General features: G+C 40.8%; 1 protein-coding gene across 1 annotated transcript; it reads right to left on the bottom strand.

The window, feature by feature from the left end:
* Positions 1-362: 362 nt before the first annotated feature.
* On the bottom strand, positions 363-11,471 carry LOC149454667 (microfibril-associated glycoprotein 4-like). The gene is made up of 6 exons (XM_089687221.1): positions 11,371-11,471; positions 8,665-8,749; positions 6,336-6,475; positions 4,433-4,529; positions 3,035-3,229; positions 363-997 (listed from the first exon to the last, which is right to left on the bottom strand). Exons 1-6 carry the CDS (start codon positions 11,422-11,424, stop codon positions 747-749), a joined length of 822 nt encoding a protein of 273 aa, XP_089543347.1. The 5' UTR covers positions 11,425-11,471; the 3' UTR covers positions 363-746.
* Positions 11,472-22,317: the final 10,846 nt, after the last annotated feature.

Below are 22,317 nucleotides of genomic sequence, written 5' to 3'. Positions count from 1 at the left end.
AATAAATAGTGTGTGACAAAAATGCTATAAGCGGTCCAAATCCATAAAGTGAATAAACATGAGTCCCAAATCCAGTGACAAAGTGCTGTGTGTTGAAAAATATTCCAACAAAAGTGTATTGGTGTCCACAAGTGCTTGCATAACAGACAAATCAGTCTATTACCAAATCCATTGATCTCCAATCAAGAGATCAAACGAACTGATGATGTTCAGATCCCACACTGACACCCATGCTAGCAGTATCAAAGGAAATGAATGAACGACTGCAGGTTCACCTCGATGGATTCCTCACACCAAACGGCTCTCCAAACCATGCAAGGAAGGGTTTAAAACAAAAGAAGAAACTTCATAGTGCAACGCGATAAACTCATAAAAAATTTATTAAAGTATTGCACTTACATAGATAAGGTCAGGGGCGGACTGACCATTTGGAAACTCGGGCACCGCCCGAGGGCCCGGGGTCAGTAGGGGGCCCCCATGAGATGCCCCTGGTACCTTTTTCATAGGCTTTTTTGAGTTTGGGCAAGGACACAGGGGCCCAATGATCCCCTATTGCCCGGGGGCCCCATGAGTTGTCAGTCCGCCCCTGGATAACGTACATAAAGGCAGTATACAGATTTAAAATTCCCGCAGTGTCAGACCACTGAATGGAATGTGGTGACATCACAGAAAGCTCTTCCCGACGCGTTTCTCCAAAACTGGTGTCCTCTGGGATTGGAGATCAAAATGTGCATACAATCCGTATTTCACACATTGATGGCTATCTTCATCTGGGTGCTCTTTAGGGAGTATTTCTGTCCTCGCCATGAAGACCAGGTCATGCCAATGGCGTATTGCTCATTGTGGCCCCCCAGGTATAAACCGTTCAGGTTGGTGCTGTGGCAAGCATTGTACCAGGATCCCGCCTTGAACATACTGGCACAGTTTCCAGAATGCAGATCCCTGTCGTGATCGTGGGTGGAGAAATTTGTGTCTTTTTGGTTCCAGAGAGAATTTCCTGATCAAAAGGAAAAAACATTTAGCTTCCTGGAGATTTCTGCCACCTAAGTACAGTATTTGCCAGATGTGTGACCAATTATTAGAGAAGAGAATACATCTGGCACAAAGTTTCAGCAGCGGGACATGGACATCACTACCAACCTAGACTTGGTACACAGTATACTAGTGTTAGACAAAAGGACCTAACCCCAGATAAAGGGGGAAATGGCAAAGTTGGGACATATGGTAGGGTAGGTGGTGAGAGTACAGATCCTATTGACCTGCTGCAATGTCTAATTGAAGGATCACATCACATGATCCTGTGATCACATCAGAAAAAAAAACTTACCCCCTCTCCCTACCTAATCATTTATCCATCCTCCCCCCTCCTACATAATCATTTATCCATCTTTCCTCCTCCTACCTATCATTTATCCCTCATACCTAATCATTTATCCATCCTTCCCCCTCCTACCTAATAAATTATCCATCCTCCCCCCTCCTACCTAATCATTTATCCATCTTCCCCCCTCCTACCTAATCATTTAGCTATCCTTCCCCCTCCTACCTAATAAATTGTCCATCCTCCCCCCTCCTACCTAATCATTTGTCCATCTTCCCCCCTCCTACCTAATCATTTATCCATCCTCCCCCCTCCTACCTATCATTTATCCATCCTCCCCCCTCCTACCTATCATTTATCCATCCTCCCCCCTCCTACCTAATCATTTATCCATCCTCCCCCCTCCTACCTATCATTTATCCATCCTCCCCCCTCCTACCTAATCATTTATCCCTCGTACCTAATCATTTATCCATCCTTCCCCCTCCTACCTAATAAATTATCCATCCTCCCCCCTCCTATCTAATCATTTATCCCTCATACCTAATCATTTATCCATCCTTCCCCCTCCTACCTAATAAATTTTCCATCCTCCCCCCTCCTACCTAATCATTTATCCATCTTCCCCCCTCCTACCTAATCATTTATCCATCCTCCCCCCTCCTACCTATCATTTATCCATCCTCCCCCCTCCTACCTAATCATTTATCCCTCGTACCTAATCATTTATCCATCCTTCCCCCTCCTACCTAATAAATTATCCATCCTCCCCCCTCCTACCTAATCATTTATCCATCTTCCCCCCTCCTACCTAATCATTTATCCATCCTCCCCCCTCCTACCTAATCATTTATCCATCCCTCCCCCTCCTACCTAATCATTTATCCATCCTTCCCCCTCCTACCTAATCATTTATCCATCCTTCCCCCTCCTACCTAATCATTTATCCATCCTTTCACGTAGGCATCTCTACATTAATACATGGTATACATGATACATAGTATCTACCGTGCTGTCTATTCATCCACAAACGTAACTAAAAATCCATTTTCAAACCACTCATTTTATTTCCCTTCCTTACTACCATCCATTTTCTTTCCATCCATTCTTTTGCCTATTTGTCCATCTTCATCCTTTCAGTAATTTTCACCCACTTATTATTTCCATCTGTCCATTTCATCTATCTATCTATTATCTATCTCTCTATCTCTCTATCTATCCATCCATTTTTTCCATCCATGTCATCCATTCATCCATTTTTTCCATCCATGCCATCCATCCATCCATTTTTTCCATTTCCATACATGTTTGTTTATCCCTATATCTTTCTATCCATATGTCAATTTTCCATCCACCTTTCCATTCATTTATGCATCCATTCATCTACATTATTTTCTTTACATCAATCCATTCCATTCCATCCATCCATTTTCTTTCCAACCATTCCTCTCATCATCCATCCATTCATTTTCCATCCATTCATTCTTTCTATCATTTTGTGAATTTTCCATTCATATATTCATTCACCCCTATCTCTTTCTATCCATCTGTCCTTCCGTCCATCCATCAATCCATCCTTACATCCATCCTTCCCATTATCAATGCATCCATCCATCTACAATATTTTCTTTCAATCCACCCATCCCTTCATTCCTTTGTCCCTCTCTCCATCCATAGTAAACATCTATCCATAATCCTGCTTTGGTTCCTCACCAGCTGGCCTGGATGGATCTCCTTCCTCAAACTCATCAATATACAGTTTGTAGTTGTCTTCCTCAGCTGAGATGGCGAGCGGCGAGAGGGCAAATTTATTGTAGATCACAAAACGGGAGTCATTGTCAAAATCTGTGAGGTCGATGCGCAGGCGGTAGGACCTCTGCAGGGTGAGGTGGTAGATGTTCTCCAGACCTGTGATATAAAATATATACATAGAACCTGCACCAATCCACTGCTGTTGATTTGCATCAATCATTTACCTTCTCAAATAAAACCCTGATGAAGGGGAGGTATTAAAACCCAAAGCTTTTTTGAATGAGAACCAATATTGCATCACTTTCTGAATAAAGTTTTGGCTCTCCAGATGAGTACAGCACTTATTGTAGTGACAGCATGCAGCTGCTTCACCGAACGGGGGGGGGGGGGGTCACTAGCTTGGCATTCATAGAATGACTTTTATTTCTTTTCAATGAATACAACGCAATTGGATGAGGTGGAGATCATGACTGCCCCTCCTTTCAACCTTGTCCAATCAGGGAAAACATTGTAGTAATTAAAAAAAATACCAGCCATTCTAAGAATAGTGGCAGTGCCAAGAAAGCGACCCCCTGTGGTCAGTGTGCGGTAGGGCAGCCACTCTCATAGAACCTGAGCAGGACCTGGGAGAGCACAGCTATCTCTGTAGTAATGTTGACTGCTGCAGTGATTGTCAGCTTGCCCAGCAGCCCCTCAGGTATGAGATATGCAGACTTACATCGTGCCAAGCTGGACCAACGTTGGCATATAATTGCAATACAGATAACTCAGATACAGATATATTTAACTCGCTTTAAATATATTATTTGCTCTATCTGTCCAAGAAGAGCAAAAAAAAGTTAACGATCCTGCCAGAAATCTAGTATACTGATAACAACTGGTACTGCGCTATTAGATAGCATTGTTACCAGCTATCTCTGAGAAGGACCCCCCTCCGCCACCACCTCTATGTTATGGATAAGAGGAGACAGATACTGTATCTCTGAGATCTACAGGACCTACCACCTCTATGTTATGGATAAGAGGAGACAGATAGGTCCCATGGTGACAACTCTGCTCCTTCACAGAGGTGAGTGAGCGTTGTCACCCTAGGACAGGAAGTGTGTTACTGGCAGGATCACCAGGGAATATCCTGAAAAACAGAAAATGAATGTAGCTACCACCGTGATGCTGCAATATACTGTATTACCATCTTGTCCTTGGGTTTAGATACAGTTGTAGTGGAAATTCATCCAATAAAAAAAAACTTGGAATCGGAATTTATCTTTTCCCATTTTTTTTCATTGTGCTAGTCTCCACCTTTTTTTTGTGTGTATAGAGGAACCATCTAATAATACTGGTGTAAAATGAAAGCCTTACCCAACCAATATTCTTTGTCGGCATGTCCAAATCCAGACTTGTAGTCTTCCCAGCCTCGAAAAAAATTCTCACTTCCATCAAACCTTTTCTGAAATACCTGGAGAAGAGGCGTCCAAATATTGGATTGTTTTTTGAACTGCTGATCAGTATGGATGAGCTTTGGGTTTTGGTCAAACATGAGTTAGACCTAGGGTTGCCACATCATCCCTTCAAACCCGAACACATATTAATTACACGGGTTCTGTGGCTGCATAAGGTGATAATTAAATTTATTTAGTGCCTTATCTGAATGAAATCAGCCTCAGAACCCGTGTAATTAATATGTGTTCGGGTTTAAAGGGAGGAGGTGGCAACCCTAATTAGACTTGAACCCAAACCGCTTGTGCCTGGAGAAAAAAGGTCTACTAATGAGAATGGTCATGTCTAAAGCAGCCAATAGCCAGAGATGCACTTCCTGACCTCTGAAGTGTGGTCAGGTGGCATGGAGTGCCCAATCATGGAATTTTTCTTATATTCCAGCCACCCCCTATAAAAGCCAAGGGACTCCCAGCAGTCTTTAGTTGGTGAGTGTTGGAGGAGACATGGAGCAGTTAGGGAGAGATCACAAAGTATTTGCAGAGAGAAATAGTTGACTTGCTGTCCTAAAAACTGCTATATGTTCAGTGGGTCACATACACTAGGAGGACTTTTTAAAACATTTTTGCAAAACCATTTATCAAGCAAATTTTCAGGTACATTTATTCTGTGTGAATTGGGCAAAAAACGAAAACTCTTCAGGCTATTTGCTTTTCTGAAAGAATGTTTCTTTATTACGGCCAGAAATAAAATACCGTATTTTAGCCACTAGATGTAGCTGAGGAGCATAGGAAATACATCTTTATAACCAGAGATACAATGTGACAACTCCAGAGAACACTAGAGGAAATTAGCAGACAATTGTAATTATTGGTTATATGTGCCTGCTCATTCCCTCTAGTGTTCTCTAGAATTGTTCTGCTGTAGCTCTTGTTACAAAGACATATGTATGTACCCAGCACTGTATATTGAAAGGGGGACTCTGATGGGGGGGAGCGAGGCTGAGTCACACATTGTTCTGCTGGAAAGTATTATACCCAGCACTGTATATTGAAAGGGGGACTCTGACGGGGGGGAGCGAGGCTGAGCCACACATTGTTCTGCTGGAAAGTATTATACCCAGCACTGTATATTGAAAGGGGGACTCCGATGTTGGGGAACGGGGCTGAGCCACACATTGTTCTGCTGGAAAGTGCTATACCCAGCACTGTATATTGTCCAATCACTGTGAATTGCAGTGTGGTGGGCTACATACTGTGTATGTGTTAGTTTGCAGCACATCTCCGCATGCTTGTGTGGTCCAGTTTAATCCATCATTTTAATGCCACAACACAAGCCGTATACTGAGACATACACTGTACTGACCATGCCTCCATAACAGAATGCAAGGATGCAATGCCCACCACGTTTTTCCTTTTCATACCTTCATTGTATTGCTTCTATTTTCAAATGTTGGTTACTATGCAGGAGAAGGCGTTTCTGAGTCAAACATATCAATATGCTACGTTCACTATTTTCACATAAACATAAATAGTTTTAATGAATGGGGGGGGGTAAAAAATTATATTCCCAAGTGCCAGATCTGCTAGGTACCCCCCTGGAGGAGGGTAGTGGGCTGGGGCGGACTGACCATTTGGAAACTCAGTCACTGCCCGAGGGCCCGGGGTCAGTAGGGGGCCCCTGGTACCTTTTTCTTGGGCTTTTTTGAGTTTGGGCAAGGACCCCGGGGCCCCATGATCCCCTATTGCCCGGGGGCCCCATGAGTTGTCAGTCTGCCCCTGGTAGTGGGATAAGTGCACTCTGGATCTCGATATATTGTATCACTTACTGTCCATGGCCCCTTCGCAGTGGTCATATCGCAGTAGACTGGGACTGGAACTGAATAATATCCTTTGGGATATATCAAATATACTCCATCCGAGGTCATACCACTCCCATACACATCCTTGCAGTCCAGAGGGTAGTTGACTGGAAGGACAAAATACAGGGTAAGAGTTATGTTTCCTTAAAGCTGATATTTTTTGCACCGTTACATTGGTCCAGCTTGGACCGATATGAGTATGTATGTGCCATACCTGTGGAAGCTGGAAATCACTATAGTAGTCACATTTTTCTCAATAAATGCAAAGCACTTTCTGATATGGCGATGTGGAGATTGTCTCACCTCTCTACCATGGCACCTGTGCTGAGCAAGTAACCTCCGTAATCACAGCAAGGGGGTCACTTAGTATGGGACCCAGCGATCACTGTAGTAGTGGTGACTACTACAGGAATTCTCCGCTTACACAGTGGTCCCACAGGTATGGTATATGCTTATTCACATTGGTCCAAGTTGGACCAATGTAATTATGCAAAACAATTCACACCTGGAATGCAGCTTTAAGGTGTACAATCTTAAGATTTTTTTGTCACATTGTGGTGGAGAGGACCAGGGATCTGTTATACCCAGGCCAGGGAAAGGCTGTTTGACCAAGGCCCAACCTCATGGAAAGGTGAGGGGAGAATTACAGCCAAGGGAGTACAGTACAGTACTTCACCCATTGGCTGACCCCTTCTTGATCCCGCTTCCAACCTCAACCAAGGAAGCTTGGTGCAGCAATTTACCCCTTAGCTGACCACTTCTTTCACCCAGACCTTACTTCTAGAAAGGGGGGGTCCAATCTCAGCTAAGAGAACACGCTACAGCACTGTACCCCTTGGCTGACCCCTTCTTTTAAGCCAGACCTCACAGAGATGCCCAACCTCAGTCAAGGGAGCATGGTACAGCACTTTAACCCTTGGCTGACCATTTCTTTGATGTGGACCTCACTTTGGGAAGGGGGGTTGTTTATTCTCAGCTAATGGGTACACTACAGCACTGTATCCCTTGGATGACCTCTTTTTTTGAGCCTGAACTCACTTCAAAGGGATGCCCAAACTCAGCCAAGTGAGCATGGTACAGTACTCTACCCCTTGGCTGACCCATTTTTTTTTTTTAGTCAGACCTCACATCCTGGGTGGGGTCCCAACCTCAGCCAAAGGAACATGATGCAGCACTTCACCTCCTGGCTGACCATTTTGTTTACCTGGACCTTACTTCACAAGGGGACCCTACCTCAGCCAAGATATGGGCAAAGCCTCAGCCAAGGGAACATGGCGCAGCACTTTTCCCCTTGGTTACCCCTTTTTTTGGACCCAGCCCTCACTTCACAGTGGGACCCAACCTGAACGAAGGTTGAACTGTACAATACTTTACCCTTTGGCTAACCCCTTTTTTTACCCAGACCTCACTTCACCTGAGCTAAATTTGGACATAAAGTGGAGCTTCACTCTCTCAATCAGCATTGACTATTTTTAATCTGTATGTTGCTAGTATTTGTAAATAGATAGGAAAGTATATCATATTCACTTGTTTTAAACTTTATTTTAAATTTCTTCAGTTACTTCATGGTTTTCGGGCCTAGACAAATGATGTAATACAATCCAGGAGTCTTCAGGAGGGGAGGAGGGGTTTTCTCAGCTAAGCACACCCTCCTGCCTGGATGCCTGAGCTAAGGGCAGATGGATTCCAGGAAATATATGCTACATGAATCATCTACCCTTACTTAAGATGGCCATTTGCTAGTGGATGTTTTTCAAAGTTTAAATTTACTAGAAAACACCTGTTGCAATTCCCTGAGGTGCTGAGAGGTCAGTGAACTGACTTAACTCCTAGCACCCAAGTAAACATGTAGATGTAAGAAAGCCTGCAGCATAAATGAGTTTATTAATCTAAGTGTGGTTCAAAATAATACTGGACTGTATTATTTTGTAGCACACCTGGATTAATAAACTCATTTATTGAGGAAGATCTAGCTTTCTTTCATCTATGTGTTTTTTAAAGTGATTTCTCAACAAAATAAATCATGGAGATGTGGATGGATGGATGGATGGATGGGGGAGTTTGCTTTGAATATTAAAAATGAAATAAATAATGGTTTTGGTTTGTGGTGCTCAGATGCTGTGGAGTTCCCCTTTAAGACCAAAGCTGTTAAAAAAGCTTCTGCTTTATGGAAAATTTGTACACCATTGGAGCAAAAAAAAAAGCTGTCATGATACATGGAAGATCTGTACACCGGTGTAGAATGTAATATTTTACTATTTTGATAATTAATCAGGAGAGGAAATTTTGCACTCACGCTGATTCTGGTTGAGCGGTGCTTTGCCTGCGATAACAGGAGCCAAGCAGAACAATAGGATCCAGGCCAGGTCAAAAGACAGGGGCTGAGTGATGGAGGAAGAATGATTAGTGTCCTTTTATGTGTTACTCTAAATATAACTCTTAACCTAAAAGATTAGATAGATAGATAGATAGATAGATAGATAGATAGATAGATAGATAATAGATAGATAGATAGATAGATAGATAGATAATAGATAGATAGATAGATAGATAGATAGATAGATAGATAGATAGATAGATGGATAGATGATGGATAGATAGATAGATAGATAGATAGATAGATAGATAGATAGATGATGGATGGATGGATGGATAGATAGATAGATAGATAGATAGATGATAGATAGATAGATAGATAGATAGATAGATAGATGATAGATAGATAGATAGATAGATAGATAGATAGATAGATAGATAGATAGATAAATAGATAGATAATAGATAGATAGATAGATAATAGATAGATAGATAGATAGATAGATAGATAGATAGATAGATAGATAGATAATAGATAGATAGATAGATAATAGATAGATAGATAATAGATAGATAAATAGATGATGGATAGATAGATCGATGGATAGATAGATAGATAGATAATAGATAGATAAATAGATGATGGATAGATAGATAGATAGATAGATAGATAGATAGATAGATAGATGATGGATAGATAGATAGATAAATAGATAGATAGATAATAGATAGATAGATAGATAGATAGATAGATGATGGATAGATAGATAGATAATGGATGGATAGATAGATAGATAGATAGATAGATAGATAGATAGATAGATAGATAATGGATAGATAGATAGATAATAGATAGATAGATAGATAATGGATAGATAGATAGATAGATAGATAGATAGATAGATAGATAGATAGATGATGGATAGATAGGTAGACGATAGATAGATAGATAGATAGATAGATAGATAATAGATAGATAGATAGATAGATAGATAGATAGATAGATAGATAATAGATAGATAGATAGATAGATAGATAGATAGATAGATAGATAAATAGATGATGGATAGATAGATCGATGGATAGATAGATAGATAGATAGATAGATAGATAGATAGATGATGGATGGATAGATAGATCGATAGATAGATAGATAGATAGATAGATAGATAGATAGATAGATAGATAATGGATAGATAGATAGATAGATAGATAGATAGATAGATAGATAGATAGATAATAGATAGATAGATAGATAGATAATAGATAGATAGATAATAGATAGATAGATAGATAAATAGATGATGGATAGATAGATCGATGGATAGATAGATAGATCGATAGATAGATAGATAGATAAATAGATAGATAGATAATAGATAGATAGATAGATAGATAATAGATAGATAGATAGATAAATAGATGATGGATAGATAGATCGATGGATAGATAGATAGATCGATAGATAGATAGATAGATAAATAGATAGATAGATAATAGATAGATAGATAGATAAATAGATGATGGATAGATAGATCGATAGATAGATAGATAGATAGATAAATAGATAGATAGATAATAGATAGATAGATGATGGATAGATAGATAGATAGATAGATAGATAGATAGATAGATAGATAGATAGATAGATAATAGATAGATAGATAGATAGATAGATAGATAGATAATAGATAGATAGATAGATAGATAGATAGATAGATAATAGATAGATGATGGATGGATAGATAGATAATAGATAGATAGATAGATAGATAGATAGATAGATAGATAGATAGATAGATAGATAGATAGATAATGGATATGGTATGCCTGGAGGCAGCCCACTCCTTCAGTTCCAGAGCCATTTTTCAAGTTTTTGCGCATATTAGAATGCACATGATAGAAGATAGATAAATAATAGGTAGACAGACAGATAGATAGATCCATCGATCGATCATGGGTAAGGGCAGGTATGCTTGAAGGCAGCCCACTCCTTCAGTTTCAGAGCCATTTTTCCTTTTTTTTTGCACACGTTAACTTAAAACAAACATTATATATTCTCTGAAAGTAAAGAATAAACTGGACGTAGTTCATATGTTCAATGATTTGCCAAACCCATATTTTTGGTAAAACATACACTAAAGTTAATTTTAATGTACAAGAACATAGTCTATTTCCCAATTTTTCCAGATAGACAGACAGAAAATAGATGATTCGGTAGAATTAACGGAACAGCTGACATGCTGACATAAGATAATTAACAGGGTTGAGCAAATTAGAATTAATGTAGAACTAAAGCCCAGACTTGTAGTTGTCATGCTGTATATAGTACAGGAGGGTTATACTGGCTGTCGGTTCTTTTTTGCCATCTCTGTTACATTGGGGAAATTTCCCTGCACTTTCTGTCCCATAGTCACAACCCTCATTGCTGTTTCACATATCCATTGATTGGGTTAAGCCTCATAATGAGGGCTGGATTCCCCTCACCGGATCCTCTAGGCACTCCCTATAATAGGCAGTGCAGTCCAGTAGGATAACGTCCCTGTGAAAAGGACAGGATGGTCTGAACTGACACCATACATACAGCAGTACAAGCTTGCTTTGAATTTATTTTCTGTAGATGGAATTAAACTCTGTTCAAACTGATAGATAGACAGTTGAAACACATTATACATACATTACTAACCCAAGGATTTCTAATTGTGTTGGTCCAGTCCTGCGACTCAAACATTGTCACCATCTAGCACGCACTTGTACTCACCTGCATTGTTTAACCTCTCAGTATGGTGGTTCTGTACATGGGGGGATATTTATATAAGCCGTCTACACAACGGAATTGCTCAATCACCCCATTGTTAGAAGGATTTCATCACTTGAGCTGAAAACAAATATTGTTGAGAACACCAAGAGTTATCTATACTGCTGCAATACTGGAAACGTAGCTGAACCTTCACCTGGACATGGATTTCCGAGCATTCTGTACACTGTGCAATGTGTTACATAATCTGGACTTCTGCAGACTTTAGAAATACTGACAACCAGGGGTGGACGGACAACTCATGGGGCAATAGGGGATCATGGGGCTCCTGTGTCCTCGCCCACACCCAAAAAAGCCTATGAAAAAGCCAATGAAAGGTACCAGGGGCATCTCATGGGGCCCCCAACTGACCCTGGGCCCTCGAGCAGTGCCCGAGTGCTTGAATGGTCAGTCCGCCCCTGCTGACAACGACACAGTATGAGGGTCTTCCCACATGGATATATACCCATGGAAGGCATTTGGGTAAGCTACTAGGCCCTTGGACTACATCGTTGTTGGAAAACATAAAGGAGATTATTCAGATTGTACAATCAGATAGCATGTGTGTGTTCACTTTAGGCTGCATCTACCTGCCTGATAGGTCACGTGTCCAAATACATGGGGCAGTGGAGTTGAGGTGACTATAGGGCCAGGGACAGTGGTGGGACTAATAGTTGGTGTGGTGCATGGAATAAATGTGAGGGACATGTGTTGAAGACTGAAGAGTGCTGAGGGGTTATTACGTGTGTGCTGGGGTCTGACCACTGAGGGGTTACCACACAAAACAAGCAGGCAAGCTGCTTAGATGATAAAGCACATAGGTGTGGTGCAGGGTACTAGGGGTTAATGTACAATAACTGGGGACTGAGCACTGAGGAGATAACATACATGGGCTGAGGACTGAATACTGAGGGTATAACATACATGGGCTGAGGACTGAACACTGAGGGGATAATATACATGGGCTGAGGACTGAACACTGAGGGGACAACATACATGGGCTGAGGACTGAACACTGAGGGGATAATATACATGGGCTGAGGACTGAGGGATAACACACATGGACTGAGGAATGAGGGATAACACACATGGACTGAGGACTGAACACTGAGGAGATAACACACATGGGCTGAGGAATGAGGGATAACACACATGGACTGAGGACTGAGCACTGCGGGGATAACATACATGGGCTGAGGACTGAATACTGAGGGTATAACATACATGGGCTGAGGACTGAGCACTGAGGAGATAACACACACGGGCTGAGGAATGAGGGATAACACATATAGTCTGAGGACTGAACACTGAGGGGACAACATACATGGGCTGAGGACTGAATACTGAGGGTATAACATACATGGGCTGAGGACTGAACACTGAGGGGATAACATACATGGGCTGAGGACTGAGCACTGAGGAGATAACACACATGGGCTGAGGAATGAGGGATAACACATATAGTCTGAGGACTGAACACTGAGGGGACAATATACGTGGGCTGAGGACTGAACACTGAGGGGACAACATACATGGGCTGAGGACTGAACACTGAGGGGACAACATACATGGGCTGAGGAATGAACACTGAGGGGACAACATACATGGGCTGAGGAATGAACACTGAGGGGATAACATACATGGGCTGAGGACTGAACACTGAGGGGATAACATACATGGGCTGAGGAATGAGGAGATAACACACATGGACTAAGGAATGAGAAAGGAGGGTATAACATACATGGGTTGAGGAATGAGCACTGAGGGATAACACACATGGACTGAGGATTGAGCACTGAAGGATAACACATATGGACTGAGGATTGAGCACTGAGGGATAACAGACATGGACTGTGGTCAGAGCAGTGAGGAATAACACACACGGACTGAGGACTAAGCACTGAGGAGATAACATACATGGGCAGAGTACTGAGGAGATAACACACATGGACTAAGGACTGAGCAATGAGGGTATAACACACATGGACTGTGGACTGAGCACTGAGGGATAACACACATGGGTTGAGCACTGAGTAGAGATTTAGAGAGGTTTCTAGAAGCCAGTGGGCAGAGGTGAAGAGGGGCTGATCTACATATTTATAGGAGTCTGACCAATTCCAGGCAGGAGGCCTGGCAGTCTGGGAGATCAACCCATAATTATGACAGAGCCTGGCCAGCAGAGGGGTTTGGTGGAAGATGGAGTGAGGAAGTGCTGCTGGTGTGGAGCCTGGCTGGGGGGACCTGAAAAGAGGGACCTCCACTGTTCTACAGTTTGCCGGGGAAGGACAGCCTGTCAGCAGGGGAAAAAGCCAGCCCAGCATAAGGCCTGAAAATAGCTTTACCTTTTAAAATGACAGGAACAGTACAGTGTGAATACCTCTACACCCCCCGGCATAAAATAAACAGATTGAGCGCTACTAGGCAAAAATGTGGATTAATAACGCTGAATAAAAAAGTCCAAAGGACCTGATAAGGTCAATACGTCCACTAGAAGGCAGCTTGTAGTGAGAGCAGGAGGGGATTCCTCTTTCTGCACCCCCTGGCCTACAAGGGAGTGGGCAGTCAGGTGCCATACCCAACTCGTTCATTCTGGGACAGTATACTTATGTGTCTCAGAATCCCTTGCCCTGGGATATTCTTCATGACAGCCGGGTGGAAGAGGAGATTTTCATCTGCGGTCTGAAGAAGGTTCATTTAAACCCTTGACGCCGATGTCACACAAGTATGCAGCCTCACAGAGCTGGTCTTTTCTCCATGGGGCCGCATATTTGCGCACCTCTCTGCTGGGAGCGTGCCACATGGCACGCTCCCAGCACAAAGACCACGTTGTCACTGACAGCACCGGGTCCCGTTCTAACGATCGGGACCCGGGACTCCCAATTCTGGGTCATACGATCGCTGTGATAGCCTTTGATTGGCTATCACAGTGATCAGTCACTGTACAGACCGGCCCCCTTGGGGCTTTTTTTCTCTATGAGTGGAGGAGAGAGATACATTGTATCATTATATACATCCTATTATACATTGTATCATTATATACATCATATTATACATTGTATCATTATATACATTATATTATACATTATATCATTATATACATTCTATTATACATTGTATCATTATATACATCACATTATACATTGTATCATTATATACATCCCATTATACATTGTATCATTATATACATTCAATTATACATTGTATCATTATATACATTCCATTATACATTGTATCATTATATACATTCCATTATACATTGTATCATTATATACATTCCATTATACATTGTATCATTATATACATCCTATTATACATTGTATCATTATATACATCATATTATACACTGTATCATTATATACATTCCATTATACATTGTATCATTATATACATTCCATTATACATTGTATCATTATATACATCCTATTATACATTGTATTATTATATACATCCTATTATACATTGTATCATTATATACATTATATTATACATTGTATCATTATATACATCACATTATACATTGTACCATTATATACATCCTATTATACATTGTATCATTATATACATCACATTATACATTGTATCATTATATACATAATATTATACATTGTATCAATATATACATCACATTATACATTGTATCATTATATACATCCCATTATACATTGTATCATTGTATACATCACATTATGATACAATGTACATTGTACATTGTATCATTACATACATCCTATTATACATTGTATCATTATATACATCCTATTATGCATTGTATTGTTATATACATTCTATTATACATTGTATTGTTATATACATTATATTATACATTATATCGTTATATACATTCTATTATTCATTGTATATTTATATACACTCCATTATACATTGTATCATTATATACATCCTATTATACATTGTATCGTTATATACATTCCATTATACAGTGTATCATTAAATACATCCTATTATACATTGTATCATTATATACATTCTATTATACGTTGTATCGTTATATACATCCTATTATACGTTGTATAATTATATACATCCTATTATACATTGTATCGTTATATACACTCCATCATACATTGTATCATTATATACATCCTATTACACATTGTATCATTATACACATCCTATTATACATTGTATCATTATATACATTCCATTATACATTGTATCATTATATACATCATATTATACATTGTATCATTATATACATCCTATTATACATTGTATTATTATATACATCCTATTATACATTGTATCATTATATACATCCCATTATACATTGTATCATTATATACATCATATTATACATTGTATCATTATATACATTATATTATACATTGTATCATTATATACATCCTATTATACATTGTATCATTATATACATCCTATTATACATTGTATCTCTCTAACTCCTGGCATAGAGAGAAAAAAATGTTTGTAAAAAAAAAAATTTTAAAAAAATGAATACATTTTAAAAGAATAAATATTAAAAAAGAAAAAATACTTGGATCAAGGTTTGATCTAGTTCAGTGCCAGGGTTAGTGTTTGGGTCAGGGTCAAAGGTCAAAAGGTCAGGATTTTTTTTTTAAATTGGTATCAATGTCAGTTAGTGTCATTGTGTTTTAGGTAAAAAAAAACAAAAGAAAATGTGCACTATTGTTTGTGGGCTGTACTAGGGGTACAAACAACAAATATATGGGATACCTTTCCACTGTATACTATAATGCTGATAGATATGATTCTTGGTTGCCATGGTAATCCAGCGCACATCACATTATACATTGTATCATTATATACATCCCATTATACATTGTATCATTGTATACATCACATTATACATTGTATCATTATATACACCCCCTTATACATCGTATCATTATATACATCCTATTATACATTGTATCATTACATACATCCTATTATACATTGTATCATTACATACATCCTATTATACATTGTATCATTATATACATCCTATTATACATTGTATCATTATATACATTCTATTATACATTGTATCATTATATACATCCTATTATACATTGTATCATTATATACATTCCATTATACATTGTATCATTATATACATACCATTAAACATCGTGTCATTATATACATTCCATTATACATTGTATCATTATATACATTATATTATACATTATATACATCCTATTATACATTGTATCATTATATACATCCCATTATACACTGTATCATTATATACACCCCATTATACATTGTATCATTATATACATCCTATTATACATTGTATCATTATATACATCCTATTATACATTGTATCATTACATACATCCTATTATACATTGTATCATTATATACATTCCATTATACATTGTATCATTACATGCATCCCATTATACATTGTATCATTATATACATTCTATTATACATTGTATCATTATATACATTATATTATACATTATATACATCCTATTATACATTTTATCATTATATACATCCTATTATACATTGTATCATTATATACACCCTATTATACATTGTATCATTACATACATCCTATTATACATTGTATCATTATATACATCCTATTATACATTGTATCATTATATACATCCTATTATACATTGTACATTACATACACCCTATTATACATTGTATCATTATATACAGCCTATTATACATTGTATCATTATATACACATCCTATTATACATTGTATCATTACATACATCCTATTATACATTGAATCATTATATACATCCTATTATGCATTGTATTGTTATATACATTCTATTATACATTGTATCGTTATATACATTATATTATACATTATATCGTTATATACATTCTATTATTCATTGTATCGTTATATACACTCCATTATACATTGTATCATTATATACATCCTATTATACATTGTATCGTTATATAGACGCCATTATACATTGTATCATTATATACACCCTATTATACATTGTATCATTATATACATTCCATTATACAGTGTATCATTATATACATCCTATTATACATTGTATCATTATATACATTCTATTATACGTTGTATCGTTATATACATCCTATTATACGTTGTATAATTATATACATCCTATTATACATTGTATCGTTATATACACTTCATCATACATTGTATCATTATATACATCCTATTACACATTGTATCATTATACACATCCTATTATACATTGTATCATTATATACATTCCATTATACATTGTATCATTATATGCATCATATTATACATTGTATCATTATATACATCCTATTATACATTGTATTATTATATACATCCTATTATACATTGTATCATTATATACATCCCATTATACATTGTATCATTATATACATCATATTATACATTGTATCATTATATACATTATATTATACATTGTATCATTATATACATTATATTATACATTGTATCATTATATACATCCTGACAACCAGGGGTGGACGGACAACTCATGGGGCAATAGGGGATCATGGGGCCCCTGTGTCCTCGCCCACACCCAAAAAAGCCTATGAAAAAGCCAATGAAAGGTACCAGGGGCATCTCATGGGGCCCCCAACTGACCCTGGGCCCTCGAGCAGTGCCCGAGTGCTTGAATGGTCAGTCCGCCCCTGCTGACAACGACACAGTATGAGGGTCTTCCCACATGGATATATACCCATGGAAGGCATTTGGGTAAGCTACTAGGCCCTTGGACTATATCGTTGTTGGAAAACATAAAGGAGATTATTCAGATTGTACAATCAGATAGCATGTGTGTGTTCACTTTAGGCTGCATCTACCTGCCTGATAGGTCACGTGTCCAAATACATGGGGCAGTGGAGTTGAGGTGACTATAGGGCCAGGGACAGTGGTGGGACTAATAGTTGGTGTGGTGCATGGAATAAATGTGAGGGACATGTGTTGAAGACTGAAGGGTACTGAGGGGTTATTACGTGTGTGCTGGGGTCTGACCACTGAGGGGTTACCACACAAAACAAGCAGGCAAGCTGCTTAGATGATAAAGCACATAGGTGTGGTGCAGGGTACTAGGGGTTAATGTACAATAACTGGGGACTGAGCACTGAGGAGATAACACACATGGGCTGAGGACTGAGCACTGGGGGGATAACATACATGGGCTGAGGACTGAATACTGAGGGTATAACATACATGGGCTGAGGACTGAGCACTGAGGAGATAACACACATGGGCTGAGGACTGAGCACTGAGGAGATAACACACACGGACTGAGGAATGAGGGATAACACATATAGGCTGAGGACTGAACACTTAGGGGATAACATACATGGGCTGAGGACTGAACACTGAGGGGATAACATACATGGGCTGAGGACTGAACACTGAGGGGACAACATACATGGGCTGAGGACTGAACACTGAGGGGACAACATACATGGGCTGAGGACTGAACACTGAGGGGACAACATACATGGGCTGAGGACTGAACACTGAGGGGATAACATACATGGGCTGAGGAATGAGGAGATAACACACATGGACTAAGGACTGAGAAATGAGGGGATAACACACATGGGTTGAGGAATGAGCACTGAGGAATAACACACATGGACTGAGGACTGAGGGATAACACATATGGACTGAGGATTGAGCACTGAGGGATAACAGACATGGACTGTGGTCAGAGCAGTGAGGAATAACTCACACTGACTGAGGACTAAGCACTGAGGAGATAACATACATGGGCAGAGTACTGAGGAGATAACACACATGGACTAAGGACTGAGCAATGAGGGTATAACACACATGGACTGTGGACTGAGCACTGAGGGATAACACACATGGGTTGAGCACTGAGTAGAGATTTAGAGAGGTTTCTAGAAGCCAGTGGGCAGAGGTGAAGAGGGGCTGATCTACATATTTATAGGAGTCTGACCAATTCCAGGCAGGAGGCCTGGCAGTCTGGGAGATCAACCCATAATTATGACAGAGCCTGGCCAGCAGAGGGGTTTGGTGGAAGATGGAGTGAGGAAGTGCTGCTGGTGTGGAGCCTGGCTGGGGGGACCTGAAAAGAGGGACCTCCACTGTTCTACAGTTTGCCGGGGAAGGACAGCCTGTCAGCAGGGGAAAAAGCCAGCCCAGCATAAGGCCTGAAAATAGCTTTACCTTTTAAAATGACAGGAACAGTACAGTGTGAATACCTCTACACCCCCCGGCATAAAATAAACAGATTGAGCGCTACTAGGCAAAAATGTGGATTAATAACGCTGAATAAAAAAGTCCAAAGGACCTGATAAGGTCAATACGTCCACTAGAAGGCAGCTTGTAGTGAGAGCAGGAGGGGATTCCTCTTTCTGCACCCCCTGGCCTACAAGGGAGTGGGCAGTCAGGTGCCATACCCAACTCGTTCATTCTGGGACAGTATACTTATGTGTCTCAGAATCCCTTGCCCTGGGATATTCTTCATGACAGCCAAGTGGAAGAGGAGATTTTCATCTGCGGTCTGAAGAAGGTTCATTTAAACCCTTGACGCCGATGTCACACAAGTATGCAGCCTCACAGAGCTGGTCTTTTCTCCATGGGGCCGCATATTTGCGCACCTCTCTGCTGGGAGCGTGCCACATGGCACGCTCCCAGCACAAAGACCACGTTGTCACTGACAGCACCGGGTCCCGTTCTAACGATCGGGACCCGGGACTCCCAATTCTGGGTCATACGATCGCTGTGATAGCCTTTGATTGGCTATCACAGTGATCAGTCACTGTACAGACCGGCCCCATGAGTTGTCATTCCGCCCCTGGTCCAGGAATGACATTTTCTTCTGCTTTTGTACAGGAAGTTTCTCCTCCAAGTTGTTTCAGTTTCTTTGGGCGTTCCATATACCCCTAGACCCCATCCAAGGTGTTAACCCCTAATGAAACAACAAGACCAAGCTCGGGGACTATTTACTAACGTTGCCTGACTGTGCACGAACCTAATAGGCAGGGGGGACTGACAACTCATGGGGCCCCCGGGCAATAGGGGATCATGGGGCCCCTGTGTCCTTGCCCAATACCAAAAAAGCCTATGAAAAAGGTACCAGGGGCATCTCATGGGGCCCCCTACTGACCCCGGGCCCTCAGGCAGTGCCCTAGTTCCCAAATGGTCAGTCAATAGGGGATCATGGGGCCCCTGTGTCCTTGCCCAAACTCAAAAAAGCCTATGAAAAAGGTACCAGGGGCATCTCATGGGGCCCCCTACTGACCCCGGGCCCTCAGGCAGTGCCCTAGTTCCCAAATGGTCAGTCAATAGGGGATCATGGGGCCCCTGTGTCCTTGCCCAAACTCAAAAAAGCCTATGAAAAAGGTACCAGGGGCATCTCATGGGGCCCCCTACTGACCCCGGGCCCTCAGGCAGTGCCCTAGTTCCCAAATGGTCAGTCAATAGGGGATCATGGGGCCCCTGTGTCCTTGCCCAAACTCAAAAAAGCCTATGAAAAAGGTACCAGGGGCATCTCATGGGGCCCCCTACTGACCCCGGGCCCTCAGGCAGTGCCCTAGTTCCCAAATGGTCAGTCAATAGGGGATCATGGGGCCCCTGTGTCCTTGCCCAAACTCAAAAAAGCCTATGAAAAAGGTACCAGGGGCATCTCATGGGGCCCCCTACTGACCCCGGGCCCTCGGGCAGTGCCCGAGTTTCCAGATCATCAGTCCGCCCCTGCTAATAGGTAGTTAATGGTAAAATAACCAATCTACTGGTAGGATCAACTTGTACTAAAACCATGTTATAGGGAGGGCTCCGAAAGACAAACGTGGACGTCTTCAATCTGCTGACAGACTCAATCTTGTCTGTTATTTTATTGTTTCCTAAAGTTCCACAATAAGTTGGGACTTTCCTTCTGAAAACAAAGATCCTTAGATGGCTTGGGGTAAAATGTGAGAACAATGGAAGAGGAAGGTGCCTGCGGTGACACACCATGAGAAGTTCTCTATACCAGGAATGCATACGTTGTCTTCTCTGAACACATTCAGGACTTACAGCCAAAGAAGCCAAAACCACAATATCTTCCTGTGAGGTCACCTCCAGTGGTGGACACTCCAGAACAACGACCTCAAAGTATACATGAAATGTTCCAGTCTGCTCCACAACACAGTAATATTCAGACCTCGCACCTGTACGCCCCCTATGGGCCACAGCAAGTCTGACATTTCCATACGGAACTTCACCAGTAACTTTGTCTTCACTTAGGCTGGTCGTGATGGCTGCATCCAAACAATCCTCAAATGGTTCAAGTGGACACAACATCAGATATATACTTCAAAGAGCCGGTGTAAGGACCTAGGTGGAGGGGCTTCTGTTTGTTTCAGGTGGGTTTTGCATTCCTAGACAAGTCTTTGGAAATGCAAATCATCTTGAAGCGTTATCATGTGTGGTTCCCACCATTCCTGTGCTTAGCTTCTGGGTCAACACATCCACTGTGCCCATTATGAGGGGTTCCCACCATCCCTGTGCTGAGTTCCCGGGTCTGTACACCCGCTGTGCCCATTATGAGGGGTTCCCACCATGCCTGTGCTTAGCTTCTGGGTCAACACATCCACTGTAACCAGGGGCGGACTGACAATTTGGAAACTCGGGCACTGCCCGAGGGCCCGGGGTCGGTAGGGCGCCCCATGAGATGCTCCTGGTACCTTTTTCATAGTCTTTTTTGAGTTTGGACAAGGACACATTGGCCCCATGATCACCTATTGCCTGGGGGCCCCATGAGTTGTCAGTCCGCCCCTGACTGTAACCATTATGAGATGTTCCCACCAACTCTGTGCTGAGTTCCCGGGTCTGTACACCCACTGTGTCTATTATAAGAGGCTCCCACCATCC

The sequence above is a fragment of the Staurois parvus genome, unplaced genomic scaffold (genome assembly GCF_062004578.1).
Source record: "Staurois parvus isolate SC_StPar_1 unplaced genomic scaffold, SC_StPar_1.0 ptg000421l, whole genome shotgun sequence".
NCBI lineage: Eukaryota > Metazoa > Chordata > Amphibia > Anura > Ranidae > Staurois > Staurois parvus.
Note: the sequence above shows the minus strand (reverse complement) of the source record. Positions and strands in the feature narration are given on the sequence as shown.

Bases quoted from the DNA above. Each gene is read 5' to 3' on its own strand.
- LOC149454667 (XM_089687221.1), bottom strand. From the start codon at position 11,424: ATGGTGACAATGTTTGAGTCGCAGGACTGGACCAACACAATTAGAAAT. The intron at 8,750-11,370 runs GTTAGTAATGTA...TCCATCACTCAG, and splicing joins ACACAATTAGAAATCCTTGG to CCCCTGTCTTTTGACCTGGC. The intron at 6,476-8,664 runs GTGAGTGCAAAA...TTGTCCTTCCAG, and splicing joins ACCGCTCAACCAGAATCAGC to TCAACTACCCTCTGGACTGC.